Source organism: Myxocyprinus asiaticus, chromosome 8, assembly GCF_019703515.2.
Source record: "Myxocyprinus asiaticus isolate MX2 ecotype Aquarium Trade chromosome 8, UBuf_Myxa_2, whole genome shotgun sequence".
Lineage (NCBI taxonomy): Eukaryota > Metazoa > Chordata > Actinopteri > Cypriniformes > Catostomidae > Myxocyprinus > Myxocyprinus asiaticus.
This window is the reverse complement of record NC_059351.1, coordinates 45050017-45064144: the sequence shown is the minus strand read 5'-3', so window position 1 is coordinate 45064144 and position 14128 is coordinate 45050017. Positions and strand designations below refer to the sequence as shown.

Genomic DNA, 14128 nt, shown 5'->3' with positions numbered 1-14128 from the left:
TTTCTCACACATCGAAGACCGAGAAGGGGCTTTCTGTGTGGATTACAAACTGAGTGTTTTAATGTACGTAGGCATGCCAGGGTCTTTTTTTGGAAGACATGACTGTTATAGTTTTGGATTTTTAATTTTGTATTTATTTCTATTTTATATCAATCTGTCATTCCTAATAAGTTTTAGTTTTCATTAGTTTTCACAGTTTGTCTGTTAGTTTTATTTTAGTTTTAGTATTTTTTATGGCTGCCAAAGCAGAAGCATTTGCTGTATCATTTAAAAATGTCTAACATCATTACATTTCTCAGGGCAGTCTTGTTATTACCTCTATCTTTTTGCATTATCGTGTTTAATTTGGATTCTAAATGTTGCAAATTTTATAACATAGGGTGAATATGGGTAAAGTGACAAAGGACATTTAAATTTGATCCCCATTGTATCCATATTAATTTCCTTAGATGATTATAAATAATTTCTTAACTAATCTTTGGGAAGTAAACAATTAAAGGGATAGTTCACCCAAAAATGAGAATTCTTTTATTTTCTCACCCTCATGCCATCCCAGATGTGTCTGACTTTCTTCTGCAGAACTCAAAGTAAGAATTTTAGAGGAATACTTCAGCTCTGTTGGTCCATACAATGCAAGTCATCACGGTACAAAACTTTGAAGCTCCAAAAAAGCACAAAGGTAGCATCCTTTTTTACTGTAAATCTTGACATCAGCAGTCTCATTGGCGATCTTTTGATTGACGATTCGATTCCTTCAGAAGACATGAATTAAACTACTTAAGGATTACTTTGTTGCCTTTATGTGCTTTTTAGAGCTTCAAAGCTTTGGACCCTGTTGACTCGTGTTGTGTGGACCTACAGAGCTGAGATATTCTTACATCTTTGTTTATGTTCAGCAGAAGAAAGTCACACACATCTGGGTTGGCATGAAGGTGAGCAAATAATAAGAGAATTGTTTTGGCCAAATTTTGGGCAAAATCTCATTTCATGTCCACTGGTGGGAAAAGCAATGGTAAAGAAAATAACAGAAATTTGAGGTGTAATCTTTGTAAATGTTACATAATGATTGATGACACAAAATATATATATATTTTTTATTTTAAATACTTCATAGATATTTTCTAGAGAATAATTTTTCCTCTGGGATTTGGTCAAAAGTTCTACTTCTCAGTATTAAGAATTTCTTCATTTTTGCTTTTGTCTAAGGTAGAAGACATCCTAAGCTTTCTTCAAATGTATAATATCAGGTCAGGTTATGTGTGTTTGGATTATAATTAAAAGTGCCAAGAATTTCCAAAAATGTCCTACTTTGCCTAAAACTAAAACTGAAATGAATTTGAGATCATTTTTATTTTAGTTCGTTTTGGAGTTAAGAAAAAGTAGTTTAGTTTTATTTTTTTCTAATAATTTTGGTTTTATTTTAGTTTTCGTTATCTATAACAACACTGACCCAGACTCAGGGCCTATTATGTCCTATGAGATTTTGAGGGTGCCTCCGGGCTGCTGTCGGCAGTTATTTAATGTTTCTTAAGGGTTCGATATAGAGCGCAAAAATGACTGCACACTTTTATGCTGCTTAGTTTCCAGAAGTACTTTTCAGATGTATTTTCTCCACTGGCATTTCAAAAGATTCTTCCATAAAGTGTTTAAGCATTGAAGCAAACCAGCCAGTCATTAAAATGAACAATCAACTAATTGTTTAATTGTTAACTCGTCTTTCCAAAACCGTATGACCAACTTCATTCCCTGAGACACAAAAAGAAATGCAAAATAACAGCCTCAGACACCATTCACTGTCATTGTATGGAGGAAAAAATAAAGATGATCGGAAAAGTTATATGGTGACTGAGGGAAACATTCTGCCTAACATCTCCTTTTGTGTTCAATGAATAAAAAGTAATACGGTTTGGAACAACTTTTTTGTTTTTTAATTAGGGATGTCCTGATACTTGTATTGAAATCAGATTTGATACCACGCTCGTCCTTGGACTCATGCTCGTAAAAATGCTCTGATACCAAAAACTGATACCATCTGACGTACTAATGTCATTGCGTAAACATTCAGCGCACAAATTAAAATCACGTTATGTCCTAGAGTGATTATTAACCCTTGTGTGACCTTCAGGACATTTTTGACTTTCATTTTAGTTTTTTTCTATAATTTTGGTGAGTGTTAATGCCAACGGCATACATTTTGCCAAAGGTGTGTATTTTTGTGGGAATTTTGATATTTCAACCTCAGTTCCTATAATACATATATAATACACTGAACACAGTAGTTACACTCGGGACCTTAAGAAACCCATTAAAATGGCAATATTTGATCACAGTGCCATTAAAGCATAAAATCATGAATTCTATGATATTATGCTTTCATTTCAGAGCACTGACTTAATGTACATTTCTTATATATTCCACCAGATGGTGCCATTTTATTCATGTTTAGCCTATGGAGCAAATACATGCTTTTTTCCTATTTTCTGTTTGCTGTATTATAGAGCACTGCAGGCCAATTGAATAAATGATGCAGCTAAAATAGTGTGGGTGTGTTGGTATGGATGTCAGAGTGTGTTTTGTATGTGAGTATTAAGAAGTGTGTGTGTGTGTAAAACAACAGTGGCATTATGTAAATAAACTGCCATTTAAAGGGTTAAAATCCTAAAAATGAATGAATATTTGGTAGTTATGATCAGGACTGATGTTGGTTAAAAAAAAAAAAAACTAATTCAAAGTGGAAAAATAATACTAATATATAATATTAGTATGGCAGTGTTTTGACATAGAAATTTTTGTCCTCTAAGGACCATTTGCTGGTGTTGTGCCGACACTGACTGCTCATACGAGCTCATACACTGAAAACACCATCATGAGCATGGTTCAATGTTTTTTTAGCAGATGACAGCGAGCAGAGCACTAATTCACTTTGTAGCATGAGGCACACAAAATACTACATACTGTAAATAAATGGCAGCCTTTTGCGGTTTAATAATCATATTGGGTCATGTAGAGACCTGTTTTTCCGAAGTGAGAAGCTACCATCAAAAACAAACAGAAATGGAAAGGGCATCACTCCAAAATAAAAGCTTCCGCCAAAATGAATGCTCAATTTTAATGGAAAAAAGACAGAAATACATCACTACTGTATAGTTATGTAATATTCACTAATACTAATAAATCAAGTATTTGTTTAGTATTTAAAAGTATTAGTATTTAGTATTAGTATTTGTATTTAAGCAATATCTCACATCTGTGATTCTCTGTTATGTAGCACTTTATTCGAAAAAACAAAAAACTCCAGTGTTGTATTTTGGGGTTGTGCTGTAAGGTTGTTTTTAAGGCTTCATTTGATTTAAAAAATAATACAATATTATGTTAAAAAAAATTAACTATAGTCATTTGATTAATGAATTAATTTATTTAGACACTATTTTGATGATTAAATTGAAATACACTTTTGAGGTGGAATTCATAAAAAAAAAAAAAAAAAGATATATCAGAAAGTACTAAAAAAAAAGAAAAAAAATGGTATACTATCAGGATATTCCTGTTTTTAATCAACATGTAGTTCCAGTATGAGACTAAAAAAAAAATTCATGTACAGATCTGTTGGATCTTTGATGTCCAAGTCTATTCAGAACTGTTTAGGCCTGTGTAATCTTGCAGGGTATGTATTGGACTCAAGTAATCACAGATGTTCTCATATTTATGTGATTTGTCAATCCGTACAGAACAAAAGAGATGAGCATCTCCTGAAAAAACGAAATGTTCCGCAGGAAGAGAGCCTGGAAGACTCGGATGTGGACTCTGACTTTAAAGGGGTAAAAGGCATTTCATCTCAATTCTTTTTTTCTCCCCCAGTATCCTTCCAATTTTCTCTGTTCTTCTGCACATTTTGTCTAAAATCTATTTTATTCTGTTTTCTCTTCAGCAAAATGTAACGCTAGATGCCATCTTACAGGTAAGGCTCTACTGTGTGCTTGTTATATGGTGGCAAGCGAAACTCTCATAATTTGTTCAGAGGGTCAGTGCACACACAATAATCCACTTCACAGTGTGTGTGGGTGTGAGCGGCCCCTTCCTCCTCTTATTCTCCATTTGTTACCCAACCTCCTCTTTTTCTCTACAGAACGCCACTAGTGACAATGCAGTGGTGCAGCTCAGTGCTGTGCAAGCAGCCAGGTAAAGTGTTGCGATACGAAGTATTGCGATTTCCATTCTGTTTCTTTTAACCCAAGTAAAATGGTTTTCCAATGCCGTTTCATGTTGACCTCAACATTTTCTTTAGAACTGAAGTTTTGTTTGATTTAATATTAAACTGAGACTGAATGTGAAAAGCATAGCACAAGCAGAACAATGCCATACTCTGTGAATTAAGCATGTTATTATGTGTAATTAAACTTGATTTGGCTGGATTTCTTTTTCTGAGATTAATTGCATTAACAGCTGTTCGTTTACTGCTGGCATGCATTTTGAGTGCCGTCAGATGATGGATGGAGTAAAAGGCTGATTTTCTTCTTTTTATTTTATTTTTTTTCTGTTCTTGCAGAAAATTACTCTCGAGTGACAGAAACCCCCCCATAGACGACTTGATAAAATGTGGAATCCTTCCAATCTTAGTCAAATGCCTGGAGAGGGATGACAAGTGAGTGTTTTATACTACACTGAGAAAGAATCAAATGATTAATACTTAATTGATGATTTAAATAAAAAAAAAATGTACGTATATATTTGAGTGTGTGAAGTTAGTAGCGTGCATTAGAGTTAATAAAGTTCTCCTCGTGACATCTTAAATGATCGGAGAGGAAATAAATTGGAGAAGAGGGATGGTTGGCTCATTGTACGTTAAGCAGCTTTCTCGCAATAAAGATTTTTTGGTGTCCATGTATTCATAGTCATTATTTACTTGAGGCATAAACAGTTTAATACTGTGAAAACTGAGAGATTGATGCTTGAATAGAATCTGATGAGAAGGGCATTGTGAAATATTAAAAAATAAATAAATGTATATTTTGTTGAGAAAAGGACTGTCGATTCTGATGTGTTAATTCAGTGCTATTAATTATATTTAAAAAGCATTAAAAATTGTACACAATTAATCATGTCCCTAGATGGTAATAAGGAATATTCCAACCATTGGAGCAGTTCAATCTTGAAGTACCACCCGTTTACAGCAGGGGGCAGTAAGCAAAACTCCAGCAGTATATGCAACAAGTGGCTGTACAGACAACAAACCACACTGAGGCTTGCTTGACACTAGCGATAGCACAAAATGAGAACGCGTTCTTTCCTTTAAACACCACTGGATGGAATTCTGAATGCAGGGATCTCAAGATGTGTTTTTCTAAGTTTCAAACTACATTTAACTTGACAGAGCGACCTAAAAACTCTGTGTTCATGACATGACACAACCACAGTGAGATGCTCCAAAAGCATGTATACACTGACACATCCTTAGAAAAGCCCTTATTATAATCTGTCTCGGACAGATTGATGAATTAAATTGCAAAATGGATTGCTGTGGACTGTAGGTCTATGATCGGCTTATGTTCAATAATATGACACTTTTTGTATTGTCTTATCAATGCTTTACTCGTCTGCCACTATGATGTAATGCATTATAATTATCTGAAATATTATATTTATAATATAGATTATAGTTGTAATTTAAATATAAATATTTATAATTATTTTATCAATATATCAAATTGTTTTTTGAGGGGCCTTTCTCATCAAATATTTATATATGCAATTAATTTAATAAATTAATTGGAATATCATGTAATTAATTCGATTAAACATTTTAATCGATTGACAGCCCTAGTTGAGATCTTTTTAGACAAGAATAACATGCTACATAATTGAGCCAGCGAGCACTGACAAGATGTTTGCAATCATGCAAACCAAAAGCATGAAAGGACAACTGAAATCACATGTAACTGATTCACTTACTGAACTGAAATGAGCTGAGAACACTTACTGGGTTTGTGTACTATTTTTTTTTTTTGCAATGTTTAAAATGCCAGAAAGGTCTGTTCTGACTGCAAACGCAGAATCTTGTGGGAAATGGTGCTGAGACCACTTCATAGTGTCATTCGCAGAAGGTCATTCTCGATTCAGAAGGGGTCAGGAGTGAATTGTTATAGACCAGCCTCATTACTTATAAAACATGTAAAGTTTTCTCTCTTCTCTCTCTCTCTGTCAGTCCTTCATTGCAGTTTGAAGCTGCCTGGGCTCTGACTAACATTGCATCAGGGACATCTGCGCAGACACAGGCAGTGGTCAAATCAAGTAGGTTGTTTGCACTGGATCTCACCTACTAGATTAAGTTGTGGTGACTGTCAGTTCTGTATGTAGTTGAACTGTGTTCTCATTTTCTCTCTGTAGATGCTGTCCCTTTGTTTTTGAGACTTTTACACTCTCCTCATCAGAATGTGTGTGAGCAGGCCGTGTGGGCACTGGGCAACATCATCGGTGAGTAACTGTAATAAGACATCTCACTGCTACTGCCCCTTGAAAGGTCCTCACGTGTTACTGTTTATTCCTCTTAATTTAATACGACTTCACAACAAGAGCGAATACTCACTGTTAACAAGACATTAAACATTGTGTTGCTATGTTCTTATTCACACTGAAAATGTTCTTTTTTTTTTTTTTTGTGTCCTCTTTCATATAAATTGATCCCCCCTTTGTTCGGAAGCAAAAACTTGCCTAGCACTAAATATTACCTTTTATATGATGCTTCCATAGTTGCTACTACATATATTTTGGTGCCATTATTGCATCGAAAGCTGTTTTTTGAGCAGATGTTAGACACCAAAGGAAGAAGAATCCAGAATCGGCATCGCTGCCACTTATAAGATGTTGTAAGAACTGTGATGTTCATTGAGTCCCTCCCCCTTCTAAGACATTTGTTTGTGTTTTATGGGCCCTGTGCAGGTGATGGGCCTCAGTGTCGAGATTATGTCATCTCACTTGGCGTGGTCAAACCTCTCTTGTCATTTATTAATCCTTCCATCCCCATAACCTTCCTGAGAAACGTTACCTGGGTCATTGTCAACCTGTGCCGGAACAAAGACCCGCCCCCACCCATGGAAACAGTACAAGAGGTGAGGAGTGTGCAGTTGTGTAGTTATGAATGTATACACTCACGTGCACTTTATTAGGAAGACCTGTACACCTACTTATTCATGTGATTATCTAATCAGCCAATCATGTGGCAGTAGTGCAATGCATAAAAGCAGATACAGGTCAGGAGCTTCAGTTAATGTTCACATCAACCATCAGAATGGGGAAAAATTGTGATCTCAGTGATTTAGACTGTGGCATGATTGTTGGTGCCAGACAGGCTGGTTTGAGTATTTCTGTAACTGCTGATCTCCTGGGATTTTCTCACACCACAGTCTCTAGAGTTTACTCAGAATGGTGCCAAAAAAAAAAACATCCAGTGAGCGGCAGTTCTGCGGACAAAAATGCCTTGTTGATGAGAGAGGTCAGCAGAGAATGGCCAGACTGGTTCGAGCTGACAGAAAGGCCACGGGAACTCAGATAACCCCTCTGTACAATTTTAGTGAGCAGAATAGCATCTCAGAACGCACAACACGTGGAACCTTGAGGCGGATGGGCTACAACAGCAGAAGACCACGTTGGGCTCCACTTCTGTCAGCCAAGAACAGAAAGCTGATGCTGCAGTGGGCGCAGGCACCTTTGGGATGTGGTAGAATGGGAGATTCACAGCATTAATGTGCAGCTGACAAATATTCAGAAATTGCGTGAAGCAATCATGTCAACATGGACCAGAATCTCAAAGGAATGTTCCCAACATCTTGAGGAATTCATGTCAAAAAGGATTGAGGCTGATTTGAGAGCAAAAGGAGGCCCTACTCTACCCAGTATTAGTAGAAATAACACCACAATGTAATATATCTTAATGGCCCTTATAAAAGGCTTGTTTTTTTATATTGAAAAAGTATTTATCTTATGTTTCTTTTGATTTTGAGGCAAATTAGCACCACATTTTCTTATTTTTTTATTTTATTTTTTATTTTTTATTTTTTATTTTTTTAAGTAATCCTTGTCTACATTAATGTGATTTTAGTGTGTCCTCGATGACGCCTTTTATTATTATTATTTATTTTATTTTTATTTTTTTGCTGCAGTACACTGACCTTTTGAAATGTGCATGGAAATACAGCAATTTGATTGGTTAATTTGATCCACTTTGCTAGCTGGCTGTTTGTCTAATTGATAATGTACAACTAAGCCACTTAGACATCTCAAATCTTAGAGTGTAAAAAATAGGATTTTTTTTTCTTACCTTATTTTCCCTCTCTTAATAAACTGAGGTGTCATTTAACTCTTTGTTTCAGTCTGTCTGTAAGGTGCAGATATTGTGCTGTGTAATGGAGATGCCAATATGACTTGGTTTTGCTCATTTTTTTCCCATCTGTGATGTGGAGGTCTAGCTTTGAGCTGAAAGGAACATATTGTACCTCCTGCTGCTATGAAATCATTAGACAGTGTGCTCGCAATGTGTGTGTGGAATATACAAGCAACAGTTTCATCAATGGCCGGTTTAATGAATATTCTGTCATACAGCTGATTTTGTGTTTACATGATGTTAGCAGTTTTTTTCAACTGAAGCATGTCAGTTCTTAAAGTTTCTGTCTCTCTTTTTCCCTCAGATTCTTCCTGCCCTTTGTGTACTCATATATCACACAGATATAAATGTAAGTACACTGAAATTAATCTTCATGCACATTTACCAAACCAGCAGCATTGTAATTGACTTACTGTCAGTTCTGTTATAAATCCCCACCACCACCTGCACAAAAAAGATTTTCATACATAATTGCCTTAACCTGTGAAGGACATTTTCAGGCCATATTTGACTCCAAAAGCAAAAGACAGGAATAAGACATTCTATTTTGCTTGAAGACTCCATGAAATCTCTTGATGAGTGCATTGTTCTGTCCTATTGAATCAGTTTGTATGGGACATATCGAAGAGCCTGCCTGTCTTTTTGCAAGATGAGTCACCATTATTTTTGGTCAGTTTTCTAGTATATATATATATGGCCTCAAAGCTATAAGACATTAACTAAAAGCAAAAAAACAAACAAAACACAAAATATATATATATACACACTGGCGGCCAAAAGTTTGGAATAATGTACAGATTTTGCTCTTATGGAACGAAATTGGTACTTTTATTCACCAAAGTGGCATTCAACTGACCACAATGTATAGTCAGGACATTAATAACGTGAAAAATTACTGTTAATATTGTAAAAAAAAAAAATTCAGAACTTCTTAAACTACTTCAACGTGTTCTCGTCAAAAAATCCTCCACGTGCAGCAATGACAGCTTTGCAGATCCTTGGCATTCTAGCTGTCAGTTTGTCCAGATACTCAGGTGACATTTCACCCCCCACTTCCTGTAGCACTTGCCATAGATGTGGCTGTCTTGTCGGGCACTTCTCACGCACCTTACAGTCTAGCTGATCCCACAAAAGCTCAATGGGGTTAAGATCCATAACACTCTTTTCCAGTTATCTGTTGTCCAGTGTCTGTTTCTTTGCCCACTCTAGCCTTTTGTTTTTTCTGTTTCAAAAGTGTCTTTTTCTTTGCAATTCTTCCCATAAAGCCTGCACCCCTGAGTCTTCTCTTTACTGTTGTACATGAAACTGGTGTTGAGCGGGTAGAATTCAATGAAGCTGTCAGCTGAGGACATGTGAGGCATCTATTTCTCAAACTAGAGACTCTGATGTACTTATCCTCTTGTTTAGTTGTACATCTGGCCTTCTACATCTCTTTCTGTCCTTGTTAGAGCCAGTTGTCCTTTGTCTTTGAAGACTGTAATGTACACCTTTGTATGAAATCTTCAATTTTTTGGCAATTTAAAGCATTATATAGCCTTCATTCCTCAAAACAATGATTAACTGATGTGTTTCTTGAGAACGCTGCTTCTTTTTTGCCATTTTTGACCTAATATTGACCTTAAGACATGCCAGTCTATTGCATACTGTGGCAACTCAAAAACAAACACAAAGACAATGTTAAGCTTCATTTAATGAACCAAATAGCTTTCAGCTGTGTTTGATATAATGGCAAGTGATTTTCTAGTACCAAATTAGCAATTTAGCATGATTACTCAAGGATAAGTTGTTGGAGTTGGCTGCTGGAAATAGGGCCTGTCTAGATTTGATCAAAAATGACTTTTTTCAAATAGTGATGGTGCTGTTTTTTACATCAGTAATGTCCTGACTATACTTGAATCAGTTGAATGCCACTTTGGTGAATTAAAGTACCAATTTCCTTCCAGAACAGCAAAATCTGTACATTATTCCAAACTTTTGGCCACCTGTGTGTGTGTGTGTGTGTGTGTGTGTGTGTATATTTCCATAACTGTGTGCTGTTTAAACCATTAATTAGAGGGCCAAGCACCAAAGGTGCTGGAACCCTATTGTATTTGTACTGATTTTCCAGTTTTTCATATTTTTCTGCCCTGGGCAGCAAAAACCATAAGTCCTAGAGAACCCAAACTTGGCAGGATGGTTTCAAATGCGCACCGCTACTCAGACTTATGCACACACCTCCATTTGACCCAAGGTGGCGCTATAATAAGCACTTTTAAGTTTTTGCTCATATCTTCGCAACCGTAAGGGCTAGAATAAAAATAATTTGTCTAATTCCTTGTCAAGTTCTACTAAACATATACAGTATCTCCGATTTCATTTCTGCCCAAAACAATTTCCGGCATTTTGAAATTTCTGTAAAACCTACTTTTTCGAACTCCTCCTAGGCCAATAGTCCGATTCGCACAAAAAGTCAAAAAGTTATTAAAATAATTTTGATACGTCAAATCGTTCCGGAGATATTAGCGATACAATTCCTTCGTTTGAGCGCACTTTGATTCATTGATCAATATCTATTCAACGCAAAGTCCAAACGTAACGAATCCCGGTACACATAGTCAACAGACCATGTTGAGGATGAACACAAATTTGTTTCAATTCTGCCTATAGGGGGCACTATAACTAAACTGTAATAACTGCGCAGCCGTTTGTTCGACAAAGTTCAAATTATATATTTGAACATATCGATTCAAAAATAAAAACAAAATGGCCGCCAGCAGCCAATCAAAATTCAGCACCTAATAACACTAATTGTGAATGGCCGATGGTCATGAAACTTATTATACACAAGAAGGGCCTTTGTGAGAATCTGCCACACGGTGGCGCTATAATAAGCTAATTCACGTTTTTGCTAATAACTCCGGAACTGTATAGGCTAGAATAATTTTTCTTAGCTTCTCCAAATCCTTTAGTGCCCCCAAATAATATGGTCAAATGTATTTCCATTTCTGCATGATAACTTTTCAGCCACTACGATTTTTTTAAGAAAAACATACTTTTTTGAACTCATCCTAGGCTGTTTCCTCAATTCACACAAAATGTAGCATACATCATCTACAGACTTTCCTGACAAATTTTTATTTTAGTCGTTCGGAAGATATAAGCAAATACGTTTTTGGGTGTGGCCTGTAATTACTAATTAGCCTCTATCTTGTGAGGGAAAACTCCAAACTTAACAAAACTTAAAACTAGAGCTGTCGAAGTTAATGCGTTAATAATGCATTAACGCAATATTCCTTAAACACCACTATTTTTTTTAACACCGTTAAAGCATGTCCTTATATGAACCTTTTAATAAACCATGCATTGACCGTCATGAAAGCAGACAGTGGGAGACATTATGCTGAGACATGTGCCAAGCTTTTTATCAATGAAGCAAAGCAAGAGAACATTTAGATTGAATTAAGCACACAAAAAACACAGTTAGATAGTGCTCGTAACATGATTGCAGCAGCCATTTGAACACCTGCCTTGCACTGCGCACCAGAGTTTTAATGCTGGCCAACGTGTCCAGGAATGATAAAGTTTGCCGAATAAATTGGAAAAAATCCACTCATCTCATCTCTAAGCATCCACATTTGAAGCTCTGTTAATTCGGGTATTACACTAATTACTTTGAATTCTGCTTGTAATATCATGTTGTGCTTCGATTAAATGCAAGTATAATTAAGAGAAATGGTGCGCATTTTAAGCGCTTTCTTTTACTTTTTTTTTATATCATGCAATAATACACTGACATAGGTCTAATGTTTAATGTGTCATACCAGAATCTCTCCCGTGAAATCCAAACACAAGTGGTCAATAAAATTATACGAATAGTTATAACGGTGGTGTGTCTCGCTTGTCCACTTCTGATTGGATTCCCCAAACGGGTGCGAGCCGTTCTTTTATGTTGTTTGTTTACATATGATCATGAATTAACTCTCCCGTTGAGTTTGTGTATGAATTTCGGGATCTACTCACCTGTTAATCAACCGATATGCTAAAGGAAGTGTTTTAAACTGGCACGCGAGATGGGAATAACGCAGGCTGCTTTTGAACTTCGCAAACTGACAGGAAAGTCCTCCATGGCAGCGCATATAATTTTTGAATTTGTCGAACATTTCCAGTTATCGGAAACTTTGCTGCGCACAGTCTCCAAGGTTCTGTCACAGTGTCTCTGCATAATAGTGTGTTTGATAGTGCACTAGCCACTGTAGAACTGCAGAAGATGTTAAAATCCATTAGTCATTAGTCCATTTAATCCCACCGAATGGGGTGAAAGGGGTCTAAAAGGAGTTTATGTATTATGCACAGAGTTGTCAATTGTAAATGACATTTTTTTTTTCTCGCATTAGTGGTGCAAATAGTCACATGATCAGAGCTATTTAATTCCACTGTGCTTCTCTAAACATTGTCTGTTAAAACACCATAAAAGAAAGAAAATATGTCCTGTCATAATACACATACAACTATATATACAGTGTGTGTGTGTGTGTGTATGTATATAATTTATATATATATATAAAATTATATTTTTTACATATTTTTAATTGTGCTGTATTCATTTTCTGTTGTAGGGTAGGTTGTGTGTAAATGACTGAAAAACAATAAATACATCTGAATGAAGCATATTTTGTCCACTTATGAGAGATTGGGATTAATCGCGATTAACTACAAGAAACATGCGATTAATCACGATTAAAAAATTAATCGTCTGACAGCTCTACTTAAAACACATGGATGAGGACATTCTGAGGTCACATGCAAAATTTAATAAATTTTTGATGCTAAGCAGTCCTATAATTTAAGAAAATCCTATTTGTGCAACTGTGATTAAGACAATTAGGGTTAGAGTTAGGGTTCCACAGTATATTTCCTGTCAAATCTGATTATTTTTGTTATTTTTCCGGTAATTGCTGCTTGCGGCTATATTATTATTTAAGTTGTTGTATTGCCTATAATTTATGCGCTTTTAAAAATATTATATTATAGAAATTTGAGATTATTTTGGGGTTAAATGTGGCCTAGACATTTCTTCATGAGATACTTCCTGCTACATAACAAAATCTTCACTCTGATTCAGAATACTAAAATCTTTCTATTTTTCTCTAGATTCTGGTAGACACGGTTTGGGCTCTGTCGTATCTGACAGACGGAGGTAACGAGCAGATTCAGATGGTTATAGACTCAGGTGTCGTCCCGTTCCTTGTCCCACTGCTCAGCCACCAAGAGGTCAAAGTTCAGGTAAACACGATGCAAATCTATAGTGTCATTTGCTATATAACACAAAGTCTGTTTGTTAAAACATCTGAGTTGTGTGCTCTCGTCAGACCGCGGCGCTGAGAGCGGTGGGGAACATTGTAACAGGGACGGATGAGCAGACCCAGGTGGTGCTCAACTGTGATGTCCTCTCTCACTTTCCCAACCTGCTCTCACACCCCAAAGAGAAGATCAACAAGGCGAGAACCACATAACACTAACACACATACCACGTTCAATATTTGTGCTATCTAATGAAGATAGTGAAGCATAAACATCTGATCTTAATTTATAAATGACTCTGAGCTACCCAGTCCCAGATTAAGCCTTATGGCTCATGTTTGGCTCTGTTGTTCCCTCTAGGAGGCAGTGTGGTTCCTGTCCAATATAACAGCAGGTAACCAGCAGCAGGTGCAGGCAGTAATAGATGCTGGTCTCATACCCATGATCATTCACCAGCTCGCCAAGGTAAGA

General features: G+C 36.2%; 1 protein-coding gene across 1 annotated transcript in view; it reads left to right on the top strand.

Moving 5' to 3' along the window:
- The window catches only part of LOC127445527 (importin subunit alpha-4), a 39578-nt gene that overhangs the window by 21720 nt on the left and 3730 nt on the right, over positions 1-14128 (top strand). Inside the window, exons 3-13 of the mRNA XM_051705679.1 lie at positions 3729-3818; positions 3929-3958; positions 4127-4179; positions 4547-4642; positions 6203-6288; positions 6385-6471; positions 6937-7106; positions 8682-8726; positions 13508-13639; positions 13726-13854; positions 14018-14122. Of these exons, the coding sequence (XP_051561639.1) occupies positions 3729-3818; positions 3929-3958; positions 4127-4179; positions 4547-4642; positions 6203-6288; positions 6385-6471; positions 6937-7106; positions 8682-8726; positions 13508-13639; positions 13726-13854; positions 14018-14122 (1023 nt within the window). The remainder of the gene's footprint in view (positions 1-3728; positions 3819-3928; positions 3959-4126; positions 4180-4546; positions 4643-6202; positions 6289-6384; positions 6472-6936; positions 7107-8681; positions 8727-13507; positions 13640-13725; positions 13855-14017; positions 14123-14128) is intronic.